This window comes from Schistocerca serialis, chromosome 3, assembly GCF_023864345.2.
Source record: "Schistocerca serialis cubense isolate TAMUIC-IGC-003099 chromosome 3, iqSchSeri2.2, whole genome shotgun sequence".
Taxonomy (NCBI): domain Eukaryota; kingdom Metazoa; phylum Arthropoda; class Insecta; order Orthoptera; family Acrididae; genus Schistocerca; species Schistocerca serialis.
Window position 1 is genome coordinate 56,310,426 of NC_064640.1, and position 19,742 is coordinate 56,330,167.

Here is a 19,742-nt window from a genome sequence, read left to right on the forward strand (position 1 = left end):
GCCATTACCTATAAACAATTACAGGGTTTCACTGGGCCATGGAACACTGTGCACATTTCACATTGCATTATAGAAGACTAATGTAATTTAAAAAGAAAATACTGTTCTTTGTAGATTTGTCGGTCTATATGAAGCTGCATCTCCGTGTTCACATCAACTCTCCATGATTCTCAATTCTATTTGTATTTATTTTTACATATAGTTCTTACTATTACAACCTCAGAAGTGTTCATACAATTGCACTAAATTTCTAGGTATACAAATGTGATTCTGAATACAAGTGGACCGACGAAGTATGGCACAGTGTTGCTTGAGAATCCTGTTGGAAAACTCATCTCATTTCATGAAATTGTTCAACAGGTATGACTGTATGTTGCAAACATTGTTTATATACACCCTGTTTACTATGAACTGAGAATAACCAATCATAGTGTCTTGCAGGTAAAAGTACTGTTCTCTCTGGATGATGAATTCAAGTTACATTTGCCTGGTGTCGGTGATCTGGACTGTGTGAATGATGTCACAGAATTACATACGAGGACACTGTTGATTAATCAACCAGGAGGAAAAGCCAATACTGCTAATTTTCTGAAAGAAGATATATCTGTACGGTAAAGTATCCTTTAAATGTTAGTGTTATGCTGCATCGCACTCAAGTGAAAGCGGCGTATGTGAATGTGGTCAACTAAATAACTTATACATAGCTCTCAGTTGTGGAGGATGGAAACACTGTTTGGTGTGGAAATTTGAGACCTGAAACCAATGAGCAAATTACAGTGCATTCATACATGATCAAGTAACATTAATCTGACCACCTCTTAAAAACCCGAATAACCACCTTTTGCAGTGTGGACATGCAGGAAGAGTGTTAACAAGGTTATGGAAGGAACTGACAGAGATGTGAAGCCATACCGACTTCAGTGCCGTTGCCAACTGCACTAGGTTTCTTAGTTGAGGATCCACAGCGCAAAAAGCTCAATGAGGTGGTCCCATCAAACATAGGCAGTGATCATAATGTGACTGGATAATGTATATGCTAGTGTGGCCTTACATCGATGATTACAGTTTTAAGTGTAAAATGTACAGGGTGATTCTAAAGTCACTATAAATTTTGTACTTAAACAAATTTTATTAACCAATATGTAATGGCACTGCAACTTATGTTACAATAGTACATAATATCAGTGCATTTCACATGTGACCACATTGCATGTCTAGGCATGTCCCCCAGTGCTCCACTGTAGACCGAAAAACCTGGCCAAGCATATCTGGTGTAATCTCAGCAGCTGGGGCTCGAATCCACTGTGTTAAGTTTTCAGTGCTGCGGATCTTCACCTGGTATACCTTAGACTTGATAAACCCCCATGCAAAAAGTCTAAGGGTGTCAAGTCAGGAGAGCGGGGTGCCCACATCCGTGGAGAGGCATGACAAATCCATCTGCCGGGAAATGCCTGACTCAGATAATCCCGAACAACGAGGGCAAAATGAGGTGGTGCACCATCCTGTTGAAAAACAACAGTAGCCATAATCCCATCAGATATTAACTGGGGCTCCAAAAACTGTTCCAACATATCTAGGTATGTGGTTCCAGTAACAGTTTGTTCTGTGAAGAAGAAGGGTCTGTACACTGTTGACTGCATTATCCCTAACCACACATTCACTTTTGCTGTGTCCTGTTGCCTCTCCTGCAGTACGCTCGGTTGTTCGTCTGCCCAGATCCTGCAGTTGTGTCTGTTCACATGTCCACAGGTATGAAATGTAGCTTCATCACTGAACAAGACATTTTTCATCAAATTATCATTTTCCACAGCTTGTAGCAGGTCATGACACGGCTTGTCTGACTGCGTAGTCCTCCGCTTCAAGCTTATGTACGACCTGGATATGGTACGCATGTTTGTGCAGCTTGTAATGAAGAACTCTCCATACAGTGGTTTGAGGAATACCAAGCTCCCTACTAAGTCTCCTGGTAGATGCGGAAGGGCTATGTGTGATCGCATCCTGCACACTTTGCACGGTGTCTGGTATTATGGCCGGCCTCCCTGGATGTTCTTCATCTGCAACACTACCAGTACACTGGAATTTATTGACAGGGTCTTGATAGCAAGCCTGATGGGGCCTGTTTTCCGGAATCGACGGGCAAAGTCTGTCTGCACCTGTTCATACGTCATTCCACGAAGACGAGAAGAAACAACAGCGATTCGTTCTTCTTCGATTAACATTCTGCCATAGTACGTGAAAGAAACAAAGATTCCGTTACTATATCACTGAAATGTATAGTGACTTTAGAATCACCCGGTATTGGAAAGATGACTTCACTGAGATATACATTCAGTGTTTATTTGGGCAACTGACAAGAGAACTTGCAGCTATGTATTTCTTGCATAATTGCTCAAGCTTAACTAAATTTACAACTATACAGTTCCCAATGAAAATAGTTTCCATAAGAGAGAAATCCACTATTGTTGAAGAAACAGTTGTAATTAAAAGCTAAGTCACTGGAGGGCACTTTTTGCACCAACACTGTATAATAGTTATTCACAAGGGGCTTCCTAAAGTTAAAATGATTTTGGAATGATGATCAATAGCAGATTGCTGGTAATTTGATTGAGAATGCCATGAAAATAGGATACAGAAATTCCATAATTAACTCCAAATGGCTCTGAAAGTTAGCACTGGTGCTGATGTTGCCATGCATCAGCTTCATAATTTTTGCCTGGGCACAGTGCCTTGTGTTCGGTGCATACTATGTAGCTGCAGTTAGGTTTTTTTAATGTTTTGTTAGAATTAATCTTCATGAAATGGACATGAAACCTCACGTGATTTTCTTTCTTTGTTGTTCGTATTTTAGATGTGTTGCTTTGTTGTGCCTGTAGTGTCACAGTTGTGCAATTTCAACACTGAAAAGCTGAGAGTTAGGCAAATAAGCTCATTTTCATATCTTGTCGCTAGTTCTTCAGATCAGTTCCGATTCTCAGTCTAGGGTTTCTCTAAATCAATTGCAGCCTGTGCCAAGATGGTTTCCTTGAAAGCAACATGGCTGATTTCCATCCCCGTCCATGTTCTGTCAATCATATGATTATTCGGGGTTATTCATGTGTCTGTGAAACTATTTAAATAATTTGTAAGAAAAGAAGTATTTAATATATCAAAGTTTTATAGAACTGAAATAAAAGTGCTCACAAAAGTTTTGTAACCTATGTTACAAATGTTGTTCAGTGTGTCCACCTTAAATAACGTGGCCAATATCTTTGCAAAACTCCATTTCATCCCTTCATTCTATTTCAAAGTAGGAATTAAGACTCGCATCTTTGTCCATTCCAGTAAGCTTCTAATGCAGATCAGCTTTGCAGGGCTTACTTTTAAGTCTCTTATCAATAATTTGCCGCACTGTTGGCTTCAAGACGCCAAACTATAAACTTGTCTATGTGGTTGACTTGCGAAGGCTGTGTTGCTAAGCTTCTATTCTGGGTGCCTCTGTGCCTTGACCTACCAGTTCCATCCTCATCTGAGAGATGAATAGTGTGATCTGAGATTTCTGTCTGGAAGGAGAATGTGGGTAGTTGCCACATGGTTGTAGCCATCTGTTTTAACTGGTATGAGCTGTTCCTGAAAGTATGTCTTAGACAGCATGAAATACCTTGTCTGTTGGGACTGGTGTAAATTTTCCTAAAGCACAGAGGATGATTGTGCAAGATATTGGCAGCTCCAACATATGTAGATAATGGAGCTCTTCCAGTTACATAGCTGTCATATAGAGAAGAAATTCCACTGTGCACTTGTTATCTTTTCTAGTTTTGTGCAAAAATTTGGTGGAGACTCTGTCAGGAGCTGCTGAGCACACTAGTTGGATTCGCTTTACTACAGTGAAGTCAGCATTTGAGTGTAGATGCCACACTTGGTTCCTGTTAGTGCCTGGCTGGAGTGGTGTACACCATTAGCCTCTTTTGCAGGATTGTCCCCAGAACCACACACTGTCCTCTGATTTGGAGGCTGCAATGTGTTTCTGTAGTGACCTCAGATGCAGTTTTCTTAACGTGTAGTGCAAGGTTATAATAATTGTAAGGTTCCTCTGAACAGGTCAAGCAAGCTACCCAGGTAACAGAGAACACAACATGCCCATTCATATTTATAGATTAGAGAAAACTACTCCATAGGCTTGATGACCAGGTATGTGCAGTATAGTAGACAGAGAGAGTAGTAGTTAATATGATATCAGATAATTGCCCCAGAATTTGCCTTAATTATGAGTGGCAATGATGCACTCATAGTATTATGAACAGATAGTTGCTTGAACCTAGAAAGGAATAATTGTGAAACTGTAAATTCCATATGGAATATATATATATCATTAGAATCTAGAAAACCTGTTTACATCAAATGAGATGATTGCTCCTTTCTGAATGTGAAATATTTTGGGTGGAAGTAAATGTTACTGGTGAATAAAAAATTGTAGTTTCATGTAATAGGCAAGTTGTAGTGGGGAAATGCTTTAGTGAAGACTTTGGGATGTAAAATCTAAATTTCCCAATTGTGCTGTGGTAATGGGGGGGGGGGGGGGGGGGGCAGATTTCATCTTGACAGCTATGGGTTGGGAAAGGGAGGGAGAGAGAGAGAGAGAGAGAGAGAGAGAGAGAGAGAGAGAGAGAGATGGGCATTTTGAACATATTTATTATGTAATATTGTATTAAATTTCTTACCTGAAATTTGCCTGGAGCAGATAATTAGAGAAGTAACATCTTGGGATAATCATAATCTTCTGATCACAAACAGACCCAGACTCAAGTCTGATGGTGTACAGTAGGGAATTAGTCACCATAAAGTCTGTGTTGTGTACATAGTTCCACGTAGTCAGCACGTACACAACTTTCCCACTAGAGCGCGCCCTGCTAAACACAATAGCGCAGTGCTCATCCTTCTCCGCACTACGAGATGGCGCTGCCTTAGAGACGGACCAAATTCTGCTTCCGCCGATCCGCGCATTAATATGTAACGCAGCCAATGAGATTGCTGCTAACGTAGAACCTTTTCTCCTCGCGGATTACACTCACGCAGTGATACCTGAACGCGCGAGGTATTATAACGAGTGTACAGACCTCTGATTAGTCAGTCTGCATTTGTCTGCACCAGTCTGCATTTGTCTGTACCAGTCTATAGTCAAGTTTCAGTCTTCGCCTAATAAGATTACCATATTCCTGTACATAGCCATGAAGATAAATGTATAGACACTTTGTCAAGTATCAGAGATATGTGAGATTAAGATTAACGTACCAAGACCAAAGGAACTTCAGATTGTGAGTTGTAAACAGCATCCAAAATCAAGTTACATAATGTCTATGCTTTTTATTATTTTAATAAATGTGTGTGAAAATTAATCAAGTTCTGTTTAAAGTTGGTCACCGTCAATCTGCTACTCTAAGCGTGCAAGTGGCATTTCTATCGTCTGACCTAACGGCAGAAGATAAACACGCCACGAAAAGACCACGAGACATATTGCAGACACCCGCCTACTTCGTTAGAGCGACAAGTCAAATAATCTGATGGTGTGTGTACCGAAGGTCTTACAGTACACACACCACAGTCTGTTTTGACTTCAGTGGTGGATGTTAGGAAAATAATTCTGCTTATCCAAGCTCTCAATATAAAGTGTTCACTGGAGAAGTTCACATGTGCTGCATAGGTATATTATTTGAGGGGGTGTATTTACTAACCAGTATCAACAGTGCAGAAAGAAAGTATTTGCATTGTGTTATCTCAGTGTCCAGTTTTAAGCTGAATGTGACAATTCATCTTCTGGTACAGTACTAAGTGAGAGGCGTGAGATTATTTTTGTGCATACTCATAGATAAACAGGAAAAGAAGAAGAAAAGATAAAATAGATTTTTCATCCGTATCAAAAAATATGATTGTGGAATGTTTCATACTGTATTTGTGATTTGATGGAAGACAGTATTTTTTCAGAACAGTAGTATTGAATAACACATGTGGAGCTTGTGTCATTGTTTGACCTATCCGGGTGTATACAACCCGGGATATCCGGGAAAAACCCGGGAATTTTTTCATCCGGGAGAAAACCCGGGAATTGTTTAGAATTCCGGGAATTTTTCATTGTTTTAGTTTTCAGTTAAATTTATGTGATTTTGACTGGTAAGAAACAATACTCTAAAAAAGGATATTACTGTATCCTGCTACTGCAAAATAATACTGCAGCAACAAAACATGAACAGGAGAAAAAAAGAAAGGAAATAAAAAGGAAATGCGCCGTATACAACAACAAAACAGTGCTCATACAAGCGTCTGCCAACAGCAAAGTGTGTCAAAGGCTTTAGGAAGACTATGCAATGCTTTATAACAACAAATTGCCTTCGATGAGCGTGGCGTGACAACTTTTTGAATTAGATTCATTTGAGCCGTTGCGGGCGGGCTCTTGCTCATGCTCAGTTGAATCGCATTTGAATAGTACCTTCTACTGCTTCTCGTTACAGATGTGTGGCTGGGCGCCACTACTTAATATTGCCCCGGTTCGGAAATTAGTAAATCTGGGACTGATGCACAGAGTGGGTCGTCTCCATGTGACCTGTGTTTATGTGTAGTGATTTTGTTGTTTCCTCTTCGTTTATTGTTCTCATGTTAAACGATAAAAAAAACGGATTTTTGTGGCCGGGAGCTATCAAATGAATTAAAATACGTTCGCTTAATTACGGAAGGCTAAAATATGTTATTAGTTTTAGATTTTATTTCCACCTTTCTGACAGTCAAACATTAATCGCCTTACAGAACAATGAAGTTATTTTGGCCCGTTTGCTAAAGAGATTTCGCTTTTGTTAATCTTTTCTGTTGAGGCAGTCAATTTATTTGAAGCGAAGTGTTTAATTTCACACTATTGGCTAGTTTCAGCTGTTCGCTGCATTTCAAGTGCACGTATGGCATTATGCCATAATAAAGAACCAAAATTTTAAGCCGAATTATGCATTTTAGTATGGTTCACGAAATTCCGACACTCTTGAAGTATCCTCTAATGTCTTGTTTCTTTTATGACATAATGTAAGATCTTTTAATGTTTTACACGTATGAACATATGGGCTTCCTGCATCATCGTAGCTGCGCAAGCGCGTGACGCTTGTTACCTGGCGCTCTCTTGTAACTGATGAAACAAACCTATTTCTAACAGGTCGCGGGAAAATATTGTGAATGTTGGTTTGAAAAGCGTTACATTCAGAGGAGATTTCCTGTTACGTAAGATGAGCTATGTGCGAGAATGTACGATAAATTTCTTAAATCACAAAGCGTTTGACTCTCATTTAAAAATCAACTCTTTGAGGACGACCAAATTTCGAGCCCAGAAGATCAGACATTTACGTCGTCATTAAAAATTTTACTGACACATTTGTGTGATGTATCTTAAAGCGTAACAAGTGCAGAAAAGATCAACATTATATGTGGAAGCTTAGCTTCTCTTCCAGCTTATTAATCTTCGAGACCAATATTATAGGTGAATGCTATGTATATTAATTTAGACCATTAACTTTTCTTACTTGTGTGTTCGCGCTACTTAAGAGTGATCTTGCTATTGGCTGATTACATCATGTGTCCTATGGTGTCATCAGCTGGCGAGATCAAGTGACATGAGCTATAACTGGCTTAAAAAGCGCACTGCAATCTTGATTTCAATGCTTCGGAAAGTGACATGCAGTGTTTGGTGGGATTCGAATTTATACCTTCGTAATACGAAAATATACAGCGTACACGTTGCTGCGCATCAAAGGTCTTTCAAAACGTGTTTTTCCCCCCTGAGTTAAGTTTTCTAAAGTGCCGGGAAATTCTACTCCGGTATATAAAACCATTAACATTCAAAGGATTGATGAGTTTTACAGTGCCAAATAAGAGTATATCGTCACTTAACAAAAGTGTATTTTCACCCGGGAGAAAGTGTATTTTTAACCGGGAAATCCGAGAAAAATCCGGGAATTTTTTTTCCTTGTCCACGTATACACCCTGCTTATGCTTGCATGATCAAACCATACAGAATATACAATTCAGAAAAGCTGCTATACCAAAGGAGACACTATCACATACTTTAGTTTTCACACATTTAAACATAACATTATATTTTGCTTTAACAGGCAATACCATATTAGAAGTTTAATTGTTTTTTATGTAACTCAGTAACGGATAGCTTTTGATATAAACTGCTCCTACGGAAAATAGTTTCTGGTGCTCCGTACTTCTGTTGTAGTTAACATGTTAAATACCTTCCCTTTGATTACAGTTTGGTCCCACAATAAGAACATCTTAGTCTGTCATTTGTACCATACTGACAGAGATTTGTTTGCTAATCCTCAGTCATTTTCTGTTTTCTCTCTTATTCTTCTTTACTTTCCAAATATTCCTGAAGAACAGCTGCTGTGAATTGTTAATAATTAACTTAATTTTCCTGATGTAGTGGCAATATTTATTTTCCCGGAGTAGTGGCAGTATTAGTAAATTCATCATTATTTTGAATGTAAACACAAACAACACTGGTATAATATTCATTTAAAAAAGTATTTATTTCTTGCTGCAATTCGGAATTATCTTGTACAAAGGTTGAAGCCAACTGTATATTTTGAATACTATGTACTACAGTGTGCTTCATCTTTGTTGCTGTCTCTTTGTTGGTAATCAATGTATTTGGGCTGTTTTAAGTTAAAACAAATCCTCATAATTTTTCACAAGAGTGATAAGTATTGCATCATTCATTTTTTATTTTTGTTTTACACACCTATACATGTAGGACCAAATTGATGAGCAAATCTCAATAGTCATGGAACAGGTCAGTACATGAAATTAACATCAGAAAAGTTAATAATAGATAAAATAAAATGTACATGAATCCTGCTGCTGAGTATATATTGACGTCAAGGAGTTCCTTGGAGGGTGGGGGAGTGGCTATGCGTGTAAAAAAAAAAAAAAAAAAAAAAGGGTATTCGATTTGAGTCCATAGAGGTATCACGACACTGCACTGAACACATATTTGAATGTTGTGCAGGGGCAGTTGAATTTAGTGAAACTAAACTTCTAATTGTTGTTGTTTATAGGTCCCCTAACTCTGACTTCAGAGCATTTCTGCTCAAGCTAGAGAGGGTTCTGGATTTACTTTGTAGGACTACCAGAAATTAGTTATATGTGGTGGCTTCAATATTAATTTTGTATATAATGGTGCAAGAAAAAGGATGTTGGTAGATCTCCTAAATTCATATGATCTGATGCAGACAGTGTTTTTTTCCAACCAGGGTGCAGGGGAATAAACCAGGGTGCAGGGGAATAGTAGCTTAGGCATAGACAATATTTTTATTCATTATTCATTACGAGATGGGCATTCTGTTAGTAAAAGGGTGAATGGGTTTTCAGAACATGATGCACAAATTTTAACACTAAAAGGCTTTAGTACTAAAAAAAAGTCACATTTAATTACAAACTATGTAGGAAAGTTAATCCAACAGCAATAGAGTTTTTTAAACCTTGTCAAGGAACAAGAGTGGCAGGATGTTTATAGTGCCAATAACATAGATGATAAATACAATGCTTTCCTTAACACATTTCTCATGCTCTTTGAGAGTTGCTTTCCATTAGAACATTCTAAACAGGGTACTAGCAGTAAGAGGCAGCCCGGGTGGCTGACTTGTTGGGTAAGGATACCATGTAGAACAATGTGGAATTGTATTAAAATGTTAGAAGTAGTCACAGTGAAGCTACAGTAGCCCATTATAAACAGTATTGTAAGGTGCTTAAAAATGTTATTAGGAAGGCAAAGAGTATGTGGAATAGCCAATTCACAGGATAAAATTAAAACCATATGGTCAGTTGTGAGGGAAGTGTCTGGTCAGCAGCACAAGGTCAACGATATAAAGTCAGTTTGCAGTAAAAATATTTCTGTTACTGATAAATCAGATATACGTACAGTATTTAACAATCATTTTCTGAGCATTGCTGGTGAATTAAATAAAAATTTAGTTTCTACAGGAAATCATATAACTTTCTTGGCAAATGCCTACCTGAGATTGATGTCTGAAATACTCCTCTGTGATACAGACAAGAGGGAGATTGAGTCAGTAATTAAATCACTGAAGACTAAGGACTCTCATGGTTTTGATGGAGTGCCTAACAGAATATTAAAGTACTGTGCTGCACATGTTAGTCCTGTATCTAGCCATATTTGTAATTTTTCGTTCAGGAATGGTCAGTTTCCTGAACGATTAAAGCACTCAGTAGTAAAGCCGCTTTATAAAAAGGGCGAAATGGATAATGTAGATAATTTTAGACCTATTTCTATACCATCAGTGTTTGCAAAAGTTATTGAAAAAGCTGTGTATCTAAGCATAATTGATAATATCACACGATTTCCTATCAGATGTACAGTTCGGCTTTAGAAGTCGTTTAACAACTGAAAATGCTATATTCTCTTTTCTCTGTGAAGTACCGGATGGGCTAAACAAAAGGTTTCAAACGCTAGGCATATTTTTTGGTTTAACTAAGGCATTTGATTGTGTTTATCACAAAATATTGCTCCAGAAGTTGGACCGTTACGGAATACGGGGAGTAGCTCACAATTGGTTCACCTCTTACATTGGCAACAGGCAGCAAAAGGTCATTATTCACAATGTTGATAACGCCTGTGATGTGGGATCTGAGTGGGGTACTGTCAAGTGGAGGGTGCCTCAGGTATCAGTGTTGGGGCCACTCCTGTTCCTTATTTATATAAATGATATGTCTTCTAGTATTACGGGTAACTCTAAAATATGTCTGTTTGCTGATGACACTAGCTTGGTAGTAAAGGATGATGTGTGCAACATTGGCTCGGTTTCAAATAGTGCAGTACATGACCTAAGTTCATGGCTCGTAGAAAATAAACTAACGTTAAATCATGGTAAGACTCAGTTTTTACAGTTTCTGACACACAATTCAACAAAACCTGACCTTTTAATTTCGCAGAACAGGCATATGATTAGTGAAACTGAACAGTTCAAATTTCTAGGTGTTCAGATAGATACTAAGCTGTCGTGGAAAGCCCACGTTCAGGATCTTGTTCAAAGACTTAATACTGCCATTTTTACTATTCAAATAGTATCAGAAGTGAGTTCAACATGAAAATTAGTCTATGTTCCTTATTTTTATTCATTTATATCGTATGGTATTATATTTTGGAGTAACTCTTTCCATTCGAAAAGGATATTTTTGGCTCAGAAGCGGGCGGTTTGGGCAATAAGTGGTGTAAGTTCACGAACTTCTTGTCGACCCCTGTTCACGAGTCTGGGTATTTTGACATTGACCTCTCTCTCTATATATATTTGGATATTTGGATCGGACTTACTTAACTCTTGTGCAAAAAGGTGTGCAGTATACTGCTGCATCCATTTTTGATAAGCTACCACTCAAATTCAAAAATCTTAGTAGTAATCCACGCGCTTTCAAATTGAAACTGAAGAGTTTCCTCGTAGGTCATTCCTTCTATTCTTCAGAGTTCCTTGAAAAATTAAGCTGATTCTTATTGTATAGTTGATTGTGTTTACTTAAACTTATGGACTGATTTTTTTTCAGGTTCATAAACATTTATTTTTATCCGTTATTATATTTCTGTTGTAATTTCATGTATTGACATGTTCCATGACCTTGGAGATTTGCTCCTCAATTTGGTCCTATGGAGCTTGATGTGTAAATAAATAAAAATAAATCATGAACAATATAACACAGGTATTTGCTTAATGTTTTCCTAGGAACTCCCCGACAGAATAGGAATAAGCCATGAAGAAATTCTGCAGTTTAGACTTGAAAAGTCAGGATTACTGCTGATTTTTTTTTTATTCTTGTGGTAGCTTATTGAAAATGGGTGCAGCAGAAAACAGCATGCCTTTCTGCCCAAGAAAGGTGTGATCTGAATGCAGCTAGGATTTCTGCCTAGTGTTAACTGAGTGAAAACTGCTAATTCTTAGGAAGAAGCTGATATTGTTAACAAGAAATAACATTAAAGAAAACACTCTCCCAGAAAAAAGACAACATGCTCAGAAATTGTGTTCAGTGGCACCAGGGTATAATACACAGAGGTGACAAATGTCATGGGATACCTCCTAATATCACGATGGGCGGCATTTTGCTCGACATAGTGCAGCAACTCGACATTGCATGGACTCAAAAAGTCATTGGAAATCCTTGGCAGAAATACTGAGCTATGCTGCCTCTAAAGTCATCCATAATTGTGAAAGTGTCGCTGGTGTGGGATGTTGTTCATAAACTGGCCTCTGTATAATGTTCCATTAATGTTCAATGGGACTTATGTAAGGAAATCTGGGTGGCCAAATCATTCGGTCGAGCTGTCCAGAATGTTCTTCAAACCAGTCACAAGCAATTGTCGTCCTGTGAAATGACATTATTGTTTAGGAACATGAAGTCCATGAATGGCTGCAGATGGTCTCCAAGTAGCCAAACATAATCGTTTTCAGCCAATGATTGGTTCAGTTGGACCAGATTACCCAGTCCATTCTATGTAAACCCAGCCTACACCATTATGGAGCCACCAGGAGCTTGCACAGTACCTTGCTGACAACTTGGGTCCAGGGCTTCATGGGGTCTGCACCACACTCAAACCCTACCAGCAGCTCTTACCAACTAAACTGAGACACAACAGACCAAGCCACGATTTTCCAGTCATCTAGTGTCCAACCAATATGGTCACGAGTCCAGGAGAGATGCTGCAGGTGATGTACTATTAACAGAGACACTTGCACTGTTCGTTTGCTGCCATAGCCCATTAATGCCTAATTTCACCACTGTCCATTAGATATGTTTGTGATACATACTACATTGATTTCTGTGGTTATCTCACGCAGTATTGCTTGCCTATTAGCACTAACAACTCTATGCAATGCCCGCTGCTCTCAGTCATCGAGTGAAGACTGTTGACCACTGCGTTGTCCATGGTGAGAGGTAATGCCTGAAATTTGGTATTCTCAGCACACTCTTGACACTGTGGATTGTGGAATATAGAATCCCCTAACGATTTCCAAAATGGAATGTCTGATGTGTCTAGCTCCAACCACCAATCTGCATTCATATGGACATAATCACATGAGAAACCTTTTTACAAGACTCACCTGAATACAAATGACAGGTCCACCAATGCACTGCCCTTTTATACATTCTGTACACGATACTAGCACCATCTGTGTATGTGCATATCGCTATCCCATGACTTTTGTCATCGTACATATTGAGCTGTTGTGTAGTGTTTGTGATTCATTTGTTGAAGTTGTCAGTGATCAGATGACACTCAGGAGACCTGTCTGTCTGCCCTCTGTTTTGATTCTGCAGGCAGTAACTGTGCTGAATTTAGAGGCAAACATTGTTTGCAACATTAATTCTTGGGTACAACCAAGTTCTGATAGCATTGGCCTGTGGAACATTGCCACACCCATAGACAAGGTACTGGACATCCATGTAGTACGGATGGATGTCAAAATTTATGCGTTGTGCGAGTGGCACTGGCTCACTGAACATCATCCAGGGAAGAAATCTGGGCTTGTGTTGCACCTGCTGTCGCTAAAGGCAATTGGGGACAGTCTATCTGCAGCAGTACGAAGATCACATGTGCATCTAGCCAGGCTACCACTGACAAGCACAGGTACTCTTGAATTGTGAAAGAATTGACTGGAGAGTGGAATGGTGCTTTGTTGTCTTCAGTGAGGGGAGTAGGTTCTATCTGTATACAAGTGATGGATATACATGTGTACAGTAGCAGTCCCACTCCAGGCTTCATTTTGTGTGTGTGTGTGTGTGTGTGTGTGTGTGTGTGTGTGTGTGTAGGGAGAGAGAGAGAGAGAGAGAGAGAGAGAGAGAGAGAGAGAGAGAGAGAGATCTAGTGACCATGCTGGTCAGCGCAGTTTCTGTATGTCACAAATACCATGTTGCTTTATAGCGGGCACTGCTTATTTTACCCTGCAGAAACATCAGATGTGACTGCAAGTTCTAACTGATGGCATTGCCCCCCCCCCCCCCCCACACACACACACACACACACATGGTGGGGTGGGGTGGCAGTGACATCAGTAAAACTCGCAGTCACATTTGATGTTTCTGCAGGGTAAAATAAGCAGTGCCCGCTATTTTCCACAGGTTGTTATCATCATACTACTGCCGTATTGGCTGGGAGGTGATGTGCTTTTTTTAACAGGACAGTGCAAATCCATATATTGCTGCTACTATGCAACATGGTCTTTGTGATGTACAGAAACTGCGCTGACCGGCAGGGTCACTAGGTCTCTCGCCAATTGAACACAAATGCGATATGATGAAGCAGAAATTTAATCATTCTCCGGAGCCTGCAAGAACCATTGCCAAATTGCAACAAAGGGTACAAGATACTTGGGACAGTCACCTTTATTATACTTGCTTAGGAGAGTACATGCCTATGTTGTACAATTTTTTGGTCATCCTTTACTATGATGGGTGTTCCATCGGGTCTGCATTTGTCATTGTGTACTCCTACAATGATGAATTACCTAACACATCACTTCTCACTATAATGTCCTTGTCCCTGTAGGTATTTCATTTTTTCTGGCGGTGTATATATTGAGTGGCCAATGTCAGAATTCACAGACTCCTGAACAGGTGTCAGTAAGAGATCCACGACCTTACACCACATATTGCTTGTAGTGCCCAAATCTGAATCAAAATACACTTTGTGAATGGGAAGAGCAGCCCAGAATATAATACTGTATGTTATAAGCAAATAAAAATAACTGAAATAGGCTAGTTTTCATGTTGGACAAGCATTTATTGCAGATACTGTTGTAATGGGAAATATGGCAGCATACAGTTTTTGAACGAGATCCTCAACATGAACTTTCCATGATGCCTTGCCATCTATCTGAACACCTAGGAATTTGGGTTGTTCAGACTTGCCAATCATACTTCCTTTCTGTGTAATCAAAACATAAGTTTTGGTTGAATTGGGTTTTAAAAACTGTAAAAAAATGGCTCTTCTAGTGATTTAACATCAGTTTATTTTCTACAAGCCTCCAACTTACGTCGTGAACTGCGGTACTTCATACATTGCCAATGTTGCACTCGACTTCCTTCACTACTAAGCCAGTGTCATCAGCAAATGGAACACACACACACACACACACACACACACACACACACACACACACACACACACACACACACACACACAATGTGTGTGAACCAGCACTCCACCAGCAGACTTTCAGAGGTGGCAGTAAAGAAATGCAGGTTAGTAAACACGGATTCTAGAATTCATGTCTCAAGAGCTATGAGCAGTTGATCATTTTTGTTACTGTGAAGCACATCGTTTTTACTGAACAAGTGCTCATTGCTCTTAAGAAATGCATTTTAGAATCCTTTTTTACTAGAAATTTTTTCTATTTTGGTCCATACTAACTAAACTAAAATCCATCCGAACAGCACTCCCAAGGCCCACCGATACTGACTGACTACTGTGTCATCCTCGGCCAACTGGCGTCATCAGCTGTGGGTATGGATGAGCAAGGGGGTACTACACCACTTTCCTTGCAATTTTTCATGCTCTAACAAGAACTGGTGCATCCACTGTGGTACAGACGTTGACTTTGATCCATACTACCACTTCTGAAAGTTTCTCAGTGGAGTTCTGGCTCATCCTTTATATAAAAGAAATAGGGGTCAGTGCTAGGACCACTATTGAGTCAACCCTCCCCCTCCCCCCCCCCCAATCCCTTCCTCCACTTAATAATGCCCCAATGAGATGTTAACTCATAGCCATTCAACTTCTGCAGGAAAGTTTCGCGATCGACACAATCAAACACCTTAGATAACTCAAGGAAGATGACCAGTGTTCACAGTTTTTTGTTTAATCCATCTAGTGCCTCACAAAGAAAAAAGAATATAGCATTTTCAGTCATTAAACCACTTCTAAAAACCAAACTATGTTTGATAGCAAGTTATATGAACAGAAATGATCAATTTTGCTTAAATATACAGCCTTTGTAATAACTTTTCCAAACACGGATGATGTGTAAATAAGTCTAAAATTGTCTGCATTATCCCTTTCCCTTTTTCTATAAATTGGTTTCACTCTCTGAGTACTTCAGTCGTTTGTGAAACCGACCATTCGTAAAGGAAAAATTACAAATGTGGCTAAGTATTGAGCTAATATGTGCAGCACAGTGCTTTAGTTTTCTGCTAAATACCATATCGTATCCATGAGAATCCTTAGCCTTCAGCTATTTAATTATTGCCTCAATCTCTCCCTTGTCATTATTACAAAGGTGTATTCTGAATAGCAGTCATGAAAAGCCTTTTTCTATTAGAGTTATATCTTTCCCTATAGTAACTAAGATTTTATTTAATTCACCTGCTATATTCAGAAAGTAATTGTTAAATAAAGTACATATCTGACTTGTCAGTAACAAAAATATACTATCTATATCCTCGACCTTGTGCTGTTGGCTGGGCACTTCATTTGTGATTGATCATATGGTTTCAATTTTATCCATAGAATTTGCTATTTTATTTGAATATCACATGGTTTTTACCTTCCTAATAGTGCTTTAAGAACATTGGAGTACTGTTTCTAATGGGGTACAGCAGCTAGATTGTGACTTCTCGCCCCCCCCCCCCTCCCACCCGACCCCCAGTCCCTTCTGTGAAGAATATGAGAATGTGGAAGCATGTGTGCCCCTTAAACATTTGTAGATTGTTTAAGAAAAAATATTGGTATGTTTCTCGAGCACTATGGTTCAATGATGAGTTTCTGAAACAGAATCTTGTTGCAGTCTCAACTGATGGGGATGCAGTAATGATAAGAAAGAAGAAAGATGTAATTGCTTTAATAAAGCAAAAATTTCCCAGTTGTTGTTCTTACAGGCTAGGGCTTCTATAGCTGATGTTTTGAGTAAAGATTTTCCCTCACATGTAAACCACTTTAAATCTTTCCTTGATAAACTGTTTATCACCAGTTGCATAAAAATGCCAGTGAATTGAAAGTTCATGCAGAGGAACTTGAAACTGTAGTCTAAAAAAAGAAAGGATTTAATATACAAGATGGGTTGCTTCTAGCTTTAGAGCAGTCTCAGCTGTGTGGAAAAATTTTGAAGTTTTAGTGACACATTTCATAAGTGACAAAGATGATGATCCCAAAAGAGACAAAACTGATAAAGTTCCGTATGGAGGACTCCTTAAGAGGACCTGGACATCATGAGGGCCGAAAAATGTATTTTTTAATTTAATAAAATTCTGTGATTTTTTCCTGATTCTAAAAATATATACTTTATGTAGAGTACCTCATCATTTTCATGTTTAAATGTCTTTCTAAAGCATATGGGCTATTTGAATGCCTACTATTGAACACAAAACCTTGCCTAGTGTCTCGTTATTTAGTTTTGGTGCTGCTGTTTCCATAGTAACTCATTTGTATAATATCCTTGAAGAATGTATCAACTATGCTATGATCAGACATTTATTACAATCGATCTTTCTGTCAATACAAGTAGATTACTTGAGTTCACTTCTGCCTTTCATGTGTATTCATGTTGTAAACTTGTTGTTGTGATTGCGTATTTCAACCATTTTACACAGTAAAAAGCCAAAAATGGAGTTTAATAAGTCATACATTTTATGGAATGCCTGTTGTCAGAAATAGTAAAAATTAAGAAATTGTTATGCTGCAATGAAGTATGGTTAGGACTAAAAGTTCACCAGGCAGTGCTTCAGAATGCAAGTCAAAGCATCTTACTGAAAATGAACAAGATGTTGGTGTTGTAAATAGCGAAAATAATGGTTACATTTTAATTAGTAAGTGCAAGCTTTCAGAATTGCTTCTGTCTGTTGCTAAATGTAAATACTGTAATAGTGAGAGATTCCATACATTTCGTGAAGACATAAGTAAGGAAAGAGGCCTAGTCAGCAAAATTGTAGTGGAATGTCAAGTGTGTAAAGTAACAAAATGTACAATGACATATCGTTTAACATGCACAAAATTTAGTGAAGTGAATATTTACCTTGCTTATGCCATAAGGTGTATTGGGAATGGAAGAAAAGCAGCCCAGATATTTTGTGCTATGATGGAGGATCTCCCATCTCTATCTGTCAGATTTGAGAGGTATTATAATGCCTTAACAGAAATCAGTGAAGCATCTATGCAGAGGGCAGCAAAAGAAACCGTATATTTTGTCAATCCACTGATATTATTGCTGCATTGTATGGTTCCTGGCTAAAGAGAAGCCATACATCACTGAATGGAATTGTCACATTTCCCTCTGTGGATACAGACAAGGTGCTGGATAGTGAATGTCAGGCAGAACACTGCCAAGATTGTGCCAATAAGGTAAATGAACACAAATGTGACAAAAGTTTGAAGGTTTCATTGGTGGTATGGGAAGCAAGGGGGCAGTTGCCGTTTTTAGTAGGTCACTTGCTACATGTGGTGTGCAGTACTCTCACTGCCTTGGTGATGGTAGCTCTAAAGGCTTCAATGATGTTAAGGCTGCTACACCATATCGTGAAACTGAAATAAAAATAAAAATTGGAATGTATTAGGACATGTGCAAAAGAAAATTTGGCAAGACTTAGAAAACACTGCAAGTACATTGCAGGAAAAAAACTCTCTGATAGCAAAGCAATTGGTGGACAATGCAGACTCACCAGATCAGAAATAGAAAACTTCACAGAATATTATGATCTAGCCATCAGGAGAAACAGCGAAAGTGTCTGTGATATGAGAAAAGCAATTTAGGCAACTCTTTTCACAGAATATCCTTTGATGAATATCCACAGCATGACCTGTGCCCGAAAGGAAATACTTCATAGTGTAAATGTAATAGGTTTGATGCAAATGGACAAATACATAAACAGGCACACCCCATTCCAGAAACTGTTGTGGTAGAACTGAAGCCAACATATAGAGATCTTTCAGATTCTACACTCCTGTAAAAATGTTTACGTGGCAAAACACGGAATCTGAATGAAAGCTTCAATAGTTGTGTTTGGAAACACTTGCCAAAAACTGTTTTTGTTGGCATGTCAGCTTTTCAGGCCAGGATAAGAAAGAAGAGAAAGAAAACTAAAGATGATGAAAAGGACACTCAGAATCAACAAGAATATGGAGCTGAATGTTTTGAAATTTTATCATTGATAAGAAAATGACATACGAATCTTTAGTTTCTGTCTCCTACAATCAACATTTTTTCATACTTAGGTATCATTATCTCATTCAAAATTAAAGCTATGAACACAAAATTTTGCATAAATAATAATATAATGGTTGCCTAACAGTGAACCACGTTATTCAATAATGTATTAAATATTTTAATGGCTTTCTTTAAAAATAAACAAAAGAACAAATTGGTAAATATTCTTGGCTTACTATTTCAACAAGTTAATAATTATAAAAATAAAATCAGTTTTGACGTTTCATTTTGAGTAGCGTGAAAGCACAGTATACCTAAAATAAAAATTACTTGTAACTCAGTATGTAAGATAAAAATCAATACTCACTCCATGTATTCCACAGTTTTTAATTTTTTTTCATATAGAGGTAACAATATACTAATTATTTGGTTAAAGCTTTATTCCAATATCTGTTAGATTTTTTAATTATTAAATTTCAAAATACCAGTTAAAACTACAGACCATGATGTCCAGATCCCCTTAAACCCATAACCCATGTCAACTTTGTATTAGACCTTGCATTGATGTGTGATACTCTTCAGAAG

General features: G+C 38.3%; 1 protein-coding gene across 1 annotated transcript in view; it reads left to right on the forward strand.

Annotated features, from left to right (window-relative positions):
* Positions 1 to 19,742, forward strand: part of LOC126469701 (isoleucine--tRNA ligase, cytoplasmic) — a 162,593-nt gene that overhangs the window by 129,887 nt on the left and 12,964 nt on the right. The window contains 2 exon segments of the mRNA XM_050096875.1: positions 255 to 360; positions 442 to 611. Coding sequence (XP_049952832.1) covers positions 255 to 360; positions 442 to 611 — 276 coding nt within the window.